This window comes from Mus caroli, chromosome 15 (assembly GCF_900094665.2).
Source record: "Mus caroli chromosome 15, CAROLI_EIJ_v1.1, whole genome shotgun sequence".
In the NCBI taxonomy this organism is placed as follows: domain Eukaryota; kingdom Metazoa; phylum Chordata; class Mammalia; order Rodentia; family Muridae; genus Mus; species Mus caroli.
This window is the reverse complement of record NC_034584.1, coordinates 73,600,219-73,614,305: the sequence shown is the minus strand read 5'-3', so window position 1 is coordinate 73,614,305 and position 14,087 is coordinate 73,600,219. Positions and strand designations below refer to the sequence as shown.

The following is a 14,087-nucleotide window of genomic DNA, read 5'->3' as shown; positions in this document are numbered from 1 at the left end:
AAAACAATACTGAAAGCCAGCACTCTAAATCCTATACCATCTACCGCAAGGACATATCTGGGCCACATCCATGTTATGCCAAAGACGCTCCAGGAGACCAGTTTCTGTGAAACTTTGTGTCTCAGGACTGCAGCCAAGCTTTTGGACTTGTCATGCAAACGCCACTGGAGTGGGTGTGGCAGGGACTGAACTCATCCTTGTGCACACCTTCGATTCCAGCACTTGGGAGGCAGAGACAGGAGGATCTCTGAGTTCAAGGTCAGCCTCAGTTACAGAGTGAGTTCCAGGACAGCCAGGGCTACACAGAGAAATCCTGTCTCAAAAAAAACAAAAAACAAAAATAAAAAGGGAAAGGTTAACACAGAGGGACACGGTTCTCTCTGTTTTTGGAAATCCCAACTTCATCCTGTGAGAGGTCACACAACAGTAAGAACATGCGAAAAATATTTTTCTTTCATATATTTGGACCACATTTGGCCACAGAATTCCACTTTCCAAATATATAATATAGTGGACATGGTACTGTAGACCTTTGATACCAGAATTCAGGAAGTAGAGGCAGGTAGATCTTTGTGATTTCCAGGAGAGCCAAGTCTACATAGTGAGATTCTGTCTCAAAAAGAAAGCAAGAAAGCATGCAAGCAAGCAAGAAAGAAGAAAGAAAGAAAGAAAGAAAGAAAGAAAGAAAGAAAGAAAGAAAGAAAGAAAGAAGGAAGGAAGGAAGGAAGGAAGGAAGGAAGGAAGGAAGGAAGGAAGGAAGGAAGAAAAGAAAGAAAAGAAGAGAAAGGAAGAAAAAACAAAAACATAAAACACTAGTGGAAGCAAATTATTAATTAAGAGGGCATACAGGCTCTGTGTGTGTGTGTGTGTTTGTGCATGCGTATGTATGTCTAGACTGAATCTAAGAACAGAATGTTATCTAGAGCAGTAATTCTCAACCTGTGTCCTGTGTGTCAAGACCCCTTTGGCAACGATTTATCTCCAAACGTATTTACATTACAATTCATAACAGTAGCAAAATTACAATTATGCAGTAGCAACAACATTTTCTGGCTGGGGGGCACCACAGCCTGAGGCACTGGGCTAAAATGGCACAGCATTAGGAAGGCTGAGAGCCACTGTTGCAGAGCATCTCAGGACCGGCTCACCAGTGCCTGCAGTAAGAGAACGGTTTTGGACAGCATTTTTGTGTATGGGCACCCGGCCTCAGGGAAGACACGTTTCTAAATCTCTTGCCAAAGTGAATCACTGTTTTGTTTCTAAAAATTGCTTTACAGTCCTAAGTTCAAGATGAAACTATTTGTGGAAAATTATGCAAAGGGAGAGGCAGACTCGAGGGTTATGTCCCACAGCAGCATCGCAACTGTCTGCGTTCTCTCACCTCAGCCCTCAATAGCACTGGTGCCTTGTCCTTGAATCTCTACCATGGCAGATCTAGTGCAGGGGCTGGCACACAGTTGGGAATTCAATGCCCACTTTCTAAATGCAATCAATGTCTTAAGGAAAGTTCTGTCCGGCAAATGATCTGGGTGGGGTTGCATGTGTGATGAAACTTACTTTCTTAATTCTCTATCAAAGTATTTCTCAAATTTGTGCCCTTGAAATTCCAAGGATATACATTCACGGACAGCTGGTGTGATAATCCCCCAGATCCCCAGTGGGACCAGGAGCCTAGATTTGGCTATAAAGTGGTTGTCCACAAAGGGGCAGTACAGTGCAGTGGTTTAAAACTCAGGTCCTCTGAACCCCAATGTCTGTTTTACTAAGTCTTTAGAATATATGACTCCTCTCCCCCGTATATGAAAATTGGGTCATTCCTGAAGTATTCCCTATTATCTGGCAGTAACTAACACAATGTCTTAAATAGGAAAATAGCCCTTGCCATGAAGAACTTCTATCTATCTATCTATCTATCTATCTATCTATCTATCTATCTATCTATCTATCTATCTATCTATGGTTTTTTGAGACAGGGGTTCTCTGTGTAGCCCTGGCTGTCCTGGAACTCACTCTGTAGACCAGGCTGGCCTTGAACTCGGAGATCTGCCTGCCTCTTTCTGCCTCTCAAGTGCTGGGATTGATGTTTTTCTTTTTTAAATATAGTCTTATCAGGAGCTTGGAGAGGAGGCTCTTCTCCATGGTTGAGAGTACCTCCTCACTTCCTGTAATTCTAGCTCTGGGGGATCTGATGCTCTCTTCTGGCCTGAAAGTTGCCAACACACGTGGTACACATTTATACATGCAGGCAAACACACATGCACATAACCTTATCAGTCTTCTACGGCTTTTGAATTTTGTGCTATGCTCTACACTTGCAGAAGACCTAGATTCGATCCTTGGCCCCCACACAGTGGCTCACAGCCATCTGTCACTCTAGTTCTAGGGGATCTGACACCTTCTTCTGACCTTCCCTGGCACCAGACACTCACATGATGTACATACATGCAGGCAAAACATTCATACACAAGAAATAAAACACAATAGATTAAAAAACATTCTTTGTTTAAATTTCTTTTTCTTTTTTAAAGATTTGTTTATTTTATGTGAGTACACTGTCCTGTCATTGTCTTCAGACACACCAGAAGAGGGCATCAGATCCCATGACAGATGATTGTGAGTCAGCCACGTGGTTGCTTGGGACTGAACTCAGGACTTCTGGAAGAGTAGTCAATGCTCTTAACCCAGGGGGCTGGAGAGATGGCTCAGGGTCAAGAGCACTTACTGCTCTTCCAGAAGTCCTGAGTTCAATTCCCAGCAACCACGTGGTGGCTCACAACCATCTGTCATGGGATTTGATGCCCTCTTCTGGTGTGTCTGAAGACAGCTACAGTGTAATCACATACATAAAATAAATAAATCTTAAAAAGAAAACATTCTTAAATAAAAAATAAACGGCCACATGTTTTCTTCTCAGGCTTTTCTTATGTTCGGTTTGATCCATCTAGAAGTTATTTTGGCGTAAGGTGTGAAGTTGGGTACCAGTTTTATTTCCCTGCAGATGGCTACCCAGTCGCTCCAACACCATTCACTCATTTCCTTCGTCAACTTGAAACTGCCACTTCACAATACTCAGAATTGTTATAGAATTTTTTTTCCCTGATTGGTCGAGAAGTTGCACTTTTTTTTTTCACTCCTTGTTTGTGGCTGTTTTTAAACGTTTAAAAAGTTGCACGGAACCATCGGTATGCTATCCTAACAAGCCTTTCTCTTCACTTCATGAATTTGTCATTACCGAGCTCATTTCAGTTTCTTCCTTTGAGTGTACTGCACACAACCTTCAAATATTATGAGCATTTCTTGCTCCCAGCTGTCACTACAGCAAACGACATATGTTAGATTTCCCTAAATCGTCTTGCTGCGCTCTTGGTAGCTCTCCGGTATACTGTTGATGTCTTCTAGCGAGTTGCTCAAAAGTTACTGTATTTTCGGTGGATTCAGAAGGAGAGCCTGCCATCGCTATTGGGTTTCTTTTCTTTTCTTTTATGGTTTTTCGAGACAGGGTTTCTCTGTGTAGCCCTGGCTGTCCTGGAACTCACTTTGTAGACCAGGCTGGCCTCGAACTCAGAAATTCACCTGCCTCTGCCTCCGGAGTGCTGGGATTAAAGGCGTGGGCCACCACGCCCGGCTTGGGTTCCTTTTCAAGTGGACAATTTCCATTCGAGAAGACGGGCAATGATTCTGTAAAGTAAGCATTTTGAAAAGCTATAGTTTTTTAAAAAACTATCCATGGGAGATAGGTCTGTCCTTCAAAATGTCAACTGTTTTGGAATTTATTCCATTTAAAAGGTTCAAAAAGAATATAGAGGTCGCCTGTATTGGTGAGTCATCTAAGACACTTCAAGCAACCTCTACAGGTGGTCTTTCAAGTTTTTCATGACTCTGAACTGTCAGTTTCCATTTAAGGGGAAAAGGAAACACTTTAGAGAGACAGCCTTGCTGGCATCATGGCTGGCCCGGGGTTTCTATTTAAAACAGAACTAAAACCTCGTGTGTTTCTGTAGACCATTTAGAACCACGTTAGGGAGAAAAAAAAAATTACTCTCCATCCCAGAAGAGACGACCACAAATGCAGTCAGGAGAGAAGGGGGGATGGGAAGGCTGGGTTACCCAGCTAGGTATGAAAACCTTGGAGTGAAAGCGGCCCCAGGCAGGAGGAAAGGGACCCCCATGTCCGACCTCCTCACAGTCCAAGGTCGTCATCTCCTGTCCTCGTCAGCGGCCAAGGCTCTCCCCGTGACTCAGCAACTCCCTTCGCCCAAGGGATGCCTGGACTCTCTTTTCATACCCAAACCTCTCTCCCCAGAGTCCATGTTCCACCACTGCCCTCGCTAACCTCGGAGATCTGAAGACCCCCCCACCCACCTCCCGGATCATCCCAGCAGCCCTCACTAGGGCCCCTGCCCCACCCTCCGCCCTCCGCTGTGCTACTTTTACCAATGACCCGCAGGGAGCCTTTCCTTGCCTGCTCAGGTTCTCTAGGTAACCTCGAGCCCCGCCCTCACAACCCGAGCCCCGCCCACACACACTGGGCCCCGCCTTCAGCCCGAGCCCCGCCTCCAGCCCCAGGCCCCGCCCACCCCGGGGGGCTTGCTCCCGCGGCCCTCTTTTGGCGCCAAGCCCGGAGTATTCGACGACAGGGCGGGCTGCTGGCCTCCGCGTTCTGGGTCGGCGTTAGAATTCTGGACCGGACCGGAAAGCCGGAGCGGGTGTCGCCTTGAAACTCCTCAGGGAGGCTGTGGGTTCGAGTCAGGGTGAGTGGCGGAAAGAGGAAGCGCGGGAAAAATCTGAGGAAAACTCGACGCGCTGAGAAAGCTTTCCTCTCCGCGCCCTTTCTGTGGTAATTTTTTGGTCGCTTATTGGACTTGACTCGGTGTCTGTCACCTTCCGCCCAGGCTCTGAGGCGTGGAGGGATTCTGAGACATGGCCAAACCTCCTGTAAATCAAGTCCGACCCAAGCCTTAAGGCCCCCTTCTTGCATTATGAGGGAACTAGGTCGGGCCTGGAAAATGGAGGCCTGGGAGTGGGGGGCGACGGAGTCTCGCGCCCAGGGCTCACGGGCCCCTGGCCGCCTTCTCATTGCCCCGCTGCTCGCTGCCAGGCCTCTGAGACCGAGGCTGGGCACCCAGCAGAGGCAGGCAGGGCCAGTAGATCTGACAGACTGTCGCCAAAGGAGAGGCGATCAGGCGATCGATCTGCTGCGTTCCTCAGGAAGAAGAGTCTGGAATTTAGGGGAATCATGCGAATAGCTAAGAGACGGGCAAGGCGATGCATGTCTGTAGTTCCAGAACTGGGGAGGTGGAGGCAGGAGAATCAAAGAGTTCCAAGCTATGTAGAAGTTACACACACACACACACACACACACACACACACACACACACAGAAGGTAGAGGCAGGAAATTACTTGCAAACTCGAAGTCAGCCTGTTCTACTTAAGGAGTTTCAGGAAAGCCAAGGCTACAAGCAAAACCTTCACTCAAGACTGAAAAAACAAAAACAAACCCCAGTATTCCAGAAGAGCCTACTAAATACTGTCCTCTTTTTGTACCCAACTATTCATCACCTTACTAGTTTGTTTCCTTTGTGCTGGCACCCAACACTTGACTTTGACATTTATTGAGGAAACTTGAGGTCAGCCAGGGCTACACAGAGAAACCCTTTCTCAAAAAAAAAAAAAAAAGTGTCTGGAGAGATGGCTCAGTGGTTAAGAGCACTGGAGAAGTCCTGAGTTCAATTCCCAGCACCCACATGGTGGCTCACAACCATCTGTAATGGGATCAGATGCCCTCTTCTGGTCTGCCTGAAGACAGCGACAGTGTACTCATATAAAATAAGTAAATCTTTAAAAAACAAAACTAACAGAAACAAAAAGGGGATACAAACAAAATAAACTAGGGACAATATTATTCAGACTACATTTTATTGTAATGTACACCATCATATCTATAGCTTCCCAGGATTTTTTAAAAAACTAAGTTATTGAATATTGTTCTGGCTAGTTTTTTTTTTTTTCAATTTACAGAAGTTATCTATTCACTTTACATCCAGATCTCAGCTTCCCTTCCTCCCTCCCTCTCCTTCCAGTCCCTCCCTCTCACATCCCCTCCCTCTCCCCCCATCTACACCTTCTCTTGGAAAAAGGAGAGGCCTCCCATGGACAGGAACCAGCCCTAGTATATCAAGCAACAAGACCAAGAGTATCTTCCACTGAGACTACACAAAGCATCCCAGTTAGGTGGAAGAGATCCAAAGGTAGGCAGTACAGTCGGAGATAGACCCTGCTCCTGCTTTAGGACTCCCACATGAAGGTCCAGCGACACAACTGCTACATACGTGCAGAGGGCCTAGGTCTGTGCCATTCATGCTCTCTGGCTGGCGGTTCTGTCTCCCTAAGCCCTCATGGGCCCAGGTTAGTTGACTTGAGGTTTTCTTGTGGTGTCCTTGACCCCTCTGGCTCCCTTAATCACTTCTTCCCCTCGTCCACAGGATTCCCCAAGCTCTACTCAGTGTTTGGCTGTGGGTCTCTGCATCAGCTTCTAACAATTGTTGGATGAAGCACCTCTGCTGACATTTATGCTAGGCTCCTGTCTGCAAGCATAGCAGAATATCATCAATAGTCTCAGGGCTGGGTGTCCTGGCTAGTTTTATGTCAACTTGACACCACCAGCTAGAGTCATCTGAAGGGAGAGAACCTCATTGAGAAAATGTACCGACAAGATCCAGCTGTAGGGCATTTGATTAATTAGTGTTTGATGGAAGCAGGCCTGCTGTGGGCAGGACCACCTGGTCAGAGGATCCTGAGTTATATAAGAAAGCAGGCTGAGCAAGCCATGGAGAACAAGCAAGCAAGCAGCGTTCTTCCACAGCCTGTGCTTCAGATCCTAACTTCAGGCTCCTGCCTTGAGTTCCTACCTTGGCTTCCCTCAGTGATAGACTGTGATTAGAGTATGTAAACCAAATAAACTCTCTCCTCCTCCCCAAGTTGCTCTTGGTCAGTGTTTTGCACAGCAAAGAAAGCAAATCAGAGCTGGGTGGTGGGGGCACAAGCCTTTAATCCCAGTGCTTAGGAGGCAGAGACAGGCAGATCTCTGAGTTTGAGGCCAGCCTGGTTTACAGAGCAAGTTCTAGGACAGCCAGGGCTACACAGAGAAATCCTGTTTCGGGAAAAAAAAAAAAAAGCAAATTAAGAAAACTACTTCTTAATTAATATTCCTTATTTTCCCAGAATTGATTATTTTACTGCCACTCTCCTTTCAACATGAAGGAGGATCAAGTTGTGCAGGAAGAATCGGGATTCCAAGACGATGAGGTATTATTAGAATGTTGAAAGTTAGGTTGACATCCAGCCTTTCCACAAAAATCAAGTTCCTTGTTTTTAAGCTACTGTTTTTAGCAACTAAAAGTAGAAATACAGCACACACATAAATGTGTAAAGATTTCTTTGGCAAGGGTGCTAAGTTTAGCTACTTAGCAACTGGCATGAAGGTTTTTTGTTGTTTGTTTTGCAATGGAAGAGATCTAACCCAATACCCCTTGCTGGTAGGCAAATGTTCTTCCACTGGTTACATCTCCAGCTCCATATGAAAGTAGTTTAATAGTGCCTTGCTCCTATCTATGCACAGTGGTCCTGAACAAGGATATCAAGATTTGCATTAAATAAAATAGGTCAAATGAAGGCTGGAGAGATGGCTCAGCAGTTAAGGTCGCTACTCTTCCAGAGGACCAGGGTTTGATTCTAAGGATCTGATGACTCTTTCAGTCTCAGAAGGCACTGCATTCATGTGGGCTAGACATCCATGTAAGCAAAACACCCATATAGAAAAAAACGAAACATTATTTTAAAAGATATGTTCAAGTGTTCTGCTGTTTTGGAGAGTTTATTTTTTTAAGTTATGGAAGACATTGAAAATGTGATGGGCTATTCCCTAGGACTTTCATTGTTGGTGCATGTTCTAAATATGTAGCATGCTTGGAAAAGTGATTGCTCTTCAGGCTTTAGAGAAGTAGAATTGAAGTATTATGGAATGACTAGTAAATCAGTATTAGTCACTCTCAAAAATGTGAAATAAGTTTTAAATAAGAAGATCTCAAATCCATTCTTTCTGTTTCATTTCATTTAGGAATCTCTGTTTCAAGACATTGACCTGTTGCAGAAGCATGGAATTGTGAGTAACATTCAGTGCTATGTTAAATAGTCTGTTCCATTTTCTCAACCTTGTCCTTACCAACCCTGGATAATTCTTTATTATGTGGTAAAATGGGCTGTCTTAAGTTGTTTAGCAATGTGCCTGGTGTTCCAGAACAATTTAATCCTAGTATATGAGAACCAACCCCATGGAGCCAAGAGACTGAATCAAGAAGCAGTCAAACACAAAGTTTTAGAGAATATAAATATGGGGAATTTCCTGGGAGGGAACTCCCCAGATGGCAACAAGCCCATGTAGAACCCCACAAATTGAGTTAGAAGGATATATTGGCTAAGATAAAAGTGACTTCATCAAAGCTGGAGTAGATCTGGTTGATCTGTCAAAGACACACTCCAGGGCCCAGTAATAATAAAACTCCACAGACCACTCTAGTGGTTTGGTCTGTTTATAGTGTGCTTGGAAATTATACAGGAAAAAACCCAACCAGTTTTACTCTGGGTATTCATGGAGTTACAACTCACAGATATCTGTAGTCACATCAAACTGAAGTCATATACCTGGCGTCTACTACATTTATGCCAGTAGTATTCCCTATTTGTGACAACCAAAAATGACTCTAGACACTGTCAAGGACTCCCAATGATTGAGAACAATTGGTTCAGCTGGAGGTGTTTAGAGCTTCTCTAAGGAACCACCTCTTGTCTTCCTAGGTCTTACACTAGATAGATATGCTTTCTTTTGCAGGAAATTCTGTTTGTTGAATGACCTGGGTAAATCATGGTGGCAGAAATGTAGACTATTGAAGTTTGTGGATGTGAACAGCAATCATGGTTTAAAAGTTTGCTGAGGTTGTTTTTTGAAATCTCCATATTAACCTCTTTCCATTGATTTTAGAAAATAGAAGCAGGAGAAAATCCCAGTCTTTTGGTGATGTAGTTATTTGTGTTCTTCAGGAGCAGACAGAAAAATAAACTTTGAAAACTGTAGAGAACATATTGGTAATGAAGTTCTGTAGAAAGAAAGAGCTGAACTGAGGGGGTGAATGTGTGAGAAACTTGTTAGCTTTTCCACCAACAGACTTTTCTTTTTAATTCCTTGCTACATTGCCATGGTCTCACTAACATTCTTGGGAAAATCAGGGCAGAGCCAGAACATTTGGCACCATGCTGGGTATGTTCTACTCTGATATTTCCAGAACATTTGGCTAGGTGGTGGGTGGGTTCCACCTGGTTGCTTGTGTAAAATTAGCATCATGATGGAAAGAGATGGACACGAAGCTCATGACATAGTAGAGAAGCCTTTTAGTTTGGCATTTTATCAATCTGCTACGCCCATTCTTTTATTTCAGAACATGGCTGATATTAAGAAACTGAAGTCTGTAGGAATCTGTACCATTAAAGGGATACAAATGACAACAAGAAGAGCCCTCTGCAATGTCAAAGGCCTCTCAGAAGCCAAAGTGGAAAAGATTAAAGAGGCAGCCAACAAGCTTATTGTAAGCCAAGTTCATTCTTTTCTGATTTAGTTTAGCAGAGTCATCTTTCTCACGAACACTAGAGACTACAGTAGGAACTTATAAGTTCTTGTAGATAGACTACACAGTGTTATGCTCCCATGTTATCTGCTTATTACTTCAACTTCAGAGCCACATTACTTCAGAGTAATTAGTCTCTGGAAAGCTGGTCAAACATTAAGATACCTAGAACATGGACTGGCCCCAAGTTCCACTCCTAGAATCACATGGTAGAAAGAAACATCGTGGTGTGCACCCCTAACACACATACAGTCAAACATATACAGTTAAGGTAGTTAAAATCTAAAGCAGAAGACCTGTTTTGTCTTTCAAAGATACTTGCCATCCTATTAAAGGTGGTTATTTTACCAGACTTTGCCTTTATACTACTCTGGCTTTTTGTTCCTCTGCCATTTGTTTGGTTTTGCCTGCCCCTGCTTAGTTTGGTCTTCTCATATATGCCTATAGCTGCCCTGACATTCAGTAGTAAAGAATTTACTATTCCCTGGTATAGGCCAATTGAGAAGACAGTCCTGGATTGGAAAGAGACTAGCATCAGTTGGATCTGTGTGTGTGGAGGTGAAATAAATATGATCATGAAATCGCATGCCGGGCATGGTGGCACATGCCTTTAATCCCAGCACTTGGGAGGCAGAGGGAGGCGGATTTCTGAGTTCGAGTCTGGCCTGGTCTACAAAGTGAGTTCCAGGACAGCCAGGGCTATACAGAGAAACCCTGTCTTGAAACCTCCCCCGCAAAAAAATTATGATCATGAACATATCCATTGAGGCTACTGGGTTCATAAACTATACCTTCCAGTGGCTCCAAAGATTGCAAGCAATCAGGATGTCAGGGAAAAGCATATAGCCTTTGACCTAAACTCTTCTGTAGATTTTTGGGGATCATGAGGTCCCTGTTTTTAGTCTGAAAATAGGAATGAACAAAAAGTAGTTGTTGCGGCCCGCCCGCGGTCCACAACACGAACGGTTCAACTGAGAATGGCAGTTCCCTGCAAAGAGAGGAATCTAGACGGGGCGGAAGAAACAATGGAGTCAAGACAAAACTCTGATCAAGACTCAATTTAATATTTCCAGACACTCAGTTTATAAAGGAAGGGGGAGGGAACCCAATTTCCAGCCAAGTAACTCAGGGTCCAGTAGCANGACGAACACGTGTGTGCCTTCAGGCAGCAAGGTCAGGTTCCAGCAGTGGGCGTGGCAGGACGAATGAGCCGGTAGCTCCACCCTNGAGCAGGCAGGTTCCAGGCTGGGGGAAGGGAGGCCACAAGTAGTTACCAAGTATCCCTCTCTTCAGAAGACCCAAGGCTTCCTATTTATTTCTCCATGTGCATGCATGGGTCTCATGACCAGAAGTGGCAGTTAAAACAGGAAGGTAACACAAGTGGCACTGTGGTCTTGAACTTGGAGAGGACCTCCTAGGTGACCACTAGTGCTCTTGGCCCAATTGCTTTGTTCTAGACCCACTAAGGCATTGTATCCAGAGTCACTTCCTCAACGGTCAGAATTTCTAAGTAAGTGCTATAGTACTACCCAGGTTTGGGGAAACTATTGCTTTCTAGCTTCTACACTTTTGTTTGTTTTTGTTTTCAAGACAGGATTTCACTATGTAACCCTAGCTGTCCTAGAACTCACTCTGCAGACCAGGCTAGCCTCGGATATCTGCCTGCCTCTGCCTCCCAAGTGCTGGGGATCAAAGGCACACACCACCATGGTCTAGCTAAACATTTTTAAATGTGTGTGTGTGTGTCTGTGTGTGTATGTTAGAGGAGAGAGACTTGTACCTATGACATATAGGTTCTGAGAACTTTATACAGTTGATTCTCCTCTCTCTCTTTTAAAGACATATATATATATATATATATATATATATATATATATATATACACATATATAGTAGCTGTCTTCAGACACACCAGAAGAGGGCATCAGATCCCATTACAGATGGTTGTGAGCCACCATGTGGTTACTGGGATTTGAACTCAGGACCTCTGGAAGAGCAGTCAGTGCTCTTAACCGCTGAGCCATCTCTCCAACCCTGGTTCTCTCTTTTAATTGGGTTTTGGGTTTGAACTCAAGTCAAGGTCAAAGCAAGCACTTTTACCCAGAGTCATTTTACCATTGCCCATCGTCTTCTTGTCTTTAGAATCTAAATCTAAATTTTACATGTGTGTGCTGGTCTGGCATGTATGCATACTTGTACAAACCATAGATATCGTTCCTCAGGCAACATTTACTTGTTTGGTTTTGTTTTTGTTTTTTGAGGGAGGGGGTGTGGGGGGGAGGTTTCTCTCATTGGCCTAGAACTCATGAAGTTGGCTAGGCTGGCTAGCCAGTATGCTCTAAGAATCTACCTTGTCTGTCTCCTACTTCCTGCTTTGTTTCTTTTTTGTTTGTTTGTGTGCTTGTTTTTCAAAACAGGGTTTCTCTGAGTAGCTCTGGCTGTCCTGGAACTCACCCTGTAGACCAGCCTGGCCTCAAACTTACAGAGATTCTCCTGCCCCCTCCCCCGACAGCCCCCTCTACCCCCAGTGCTGGGATTAAAAGTGTGCACTACCTCCTGGCTAACTTACTTCTTTCTTTACATGAGTTCTGGAGACTAAACTTAAGTGTTTGTGCTTGCAAAGCAAACATTTATTGACTGAACTATCTCCCCAGCCCCTAAATTTCATGAGTGTGTGTGTTATATGTACATGTGCTTATGCTTGTGTATTCAGAGGCATCCAATGTCTTCCTCTATTCCTCTCCACCTTGTTTTTGAGACAAGATGTCTTATAGAATCTGAGGCCTAGTTTTGGTAGGCTGGCTGGCTAGTTGAGCTCCCGGGAACCACCTCTCTCCATTCCCCAGGGCTGAGATTACAAACACAAACAGCCATACCTAACTTTTTACTTAGCTGCTGGGAATTTCAACTCAGGCTTTCTTGCCTGAATAGCAAGTGTTCTTCCTCAGTAAGCCATCTTCCAAGCCATAAATTTCATTATTCAAGGAAAAACAAAAGAACAGCTTTTATACATCCATAGTTTTATCCTTTCTTTGCTAAAGCTGGGCCTGGGCTTAGTCTTCCCTACCCCAAGTTCTTCAAAGTATAAGAACTACTGTTAAGAGCATGGGCCAGTCCTGGGCGTGGTGGCGCACACCTTTAATCCCAGCACTTAGGAGGCAGAAGCAGGCGGATTTCTGAGTTCGAGGCCAGCCTGGTCTACAGAGTGAGTTCCAGGACAGCCAGGGCTATACAGAGAAACCCTATCTCGAAAACAACAAAAACAAAAAACAAAACAAACAAAAAGCATGGGCCAACAAAGAAAAAGAATTAACTGCATTTGTGTCTGTTTTCACTGTTCATCACTACATCAGCTGTAGCTTGTTAATTCAGCAAATAAGGATGCATCTGCTATGAAAAGACATGAATAGTGAAAACTACAATTTCTGGGATCCTTGAAATGTCTAGAGCTCAGGGGAAAAGGATGCTATTGAATGAGATCAATTGAATCATTCAGTAAAATGCTGTCTTGTTTTGTGCTATGAACCTTTTCCATTTATTCTTCAAGACAATACTCTACAGACACAATATTAGTATCTATATTAGATCCATGCTGAATTGTGTGAAGTACCCTTTATCATGTGATGTAATGAGAATGTGAGATGACTCTAAGGGCTTTTTTAAAAAAAAATTTTTTTTAAGATTTTTATTTTATGTGTTTGAGTGTTTTGTGTGAGTGTATGTGTGTATACTGTGTGTGTGTGTGTGTGTGTGTGTGTGCGCGCGCGCGCAGTGTCTGTGCAGAACAGAAGATGGCTTTTGATGTTACAGATGGTTGTGAGCTACCATGTGGATGCTAGGAACTGAACCCAGGTCCTCTGGAAAAGGAACAAGAGCTCTTAATTACTGAGTCATTTCTCCAGCCCCAAGCCTAGGTTTCTGCCCATGTTCTGATACACTTTTCAAAGAAGAGCATGCACAAATGATGACCTTGATACATGTATTGCTGGGAGGCGCTTAGCATTCCAATCATCTTAGACTGTTTTTTAATCTCTCCATTGTCTTTCTTTAGGAACCAGGATTCCTAACTGCATTTCAGTACAGTGAAAAGAGGAAGATGGTATTCCATATCACTACTGGGAGCCAGGAATTTGAGTGTGTATCTGTTTTCATCACCACTAAGTACAACCTTTGGAGTCCATGTTTCTTTTCCTGAATCTCATCATGATTTCTATTGTAGGTAGAAGTAGCTTCCTCCTTTGAAGGAGTTTGCAGTGTTTGTTCCAAAATGAACGTGAGGCAAATTCCAGGCTGCTTTAGGGAACAGATTACATTTCTTTCTTTCTTTCTTTCTTTCTTTCTTTCTTTCTTTCTTTCTTTCTTTCTTTCTTTCTTTCTTTCTTTCTCTCTCTCTCTCTCTCTCTCTCTCT

The 14,087-nt window shown here is 43.9% G+C and overlaps 1 protein-coding gene across 1 annotated transcript in view; it reads left to right on the top strand.

Moving 5' to 3' along the window:
* The first annotated feature begins 4,605 nt into the window (after positions 1 to 4,605).
* Dmc1 (DNA meiotic recombinase 1) overlaps positions 4,606 to 14,087 on the top strand; it is a 44,626-nt gene continuing 35,144 nt past the window's right edge. Inside the window, exons 1-5 of the mRNA XM_021183540.1 lie at positions 4,606 to 4,751; positions 7,223 to 7,306; positions 8,118 to 8,162; positions 9,493 to 9,639; positions 13,730 to 13,812. Of these exons, the coding sequence (XP_021039199.1) occupies positions 7,256 to 7,306; positions 8,118 to 8,162; positions 9,493 to 9,639; positions 13,730 to 13,812 (326 nt within the window). The 5' untranslated portion in view covers positions 4,606 to 4,751; positions 7,223 to 7,255. The remainder of the gene's footprint in view (positions 4,752 to 7,222; positions 7,307 to 8,117; positions 8,163 to 9,492; positions 9,640 to 13,729; positions 13,813 to 14,087) is intronic.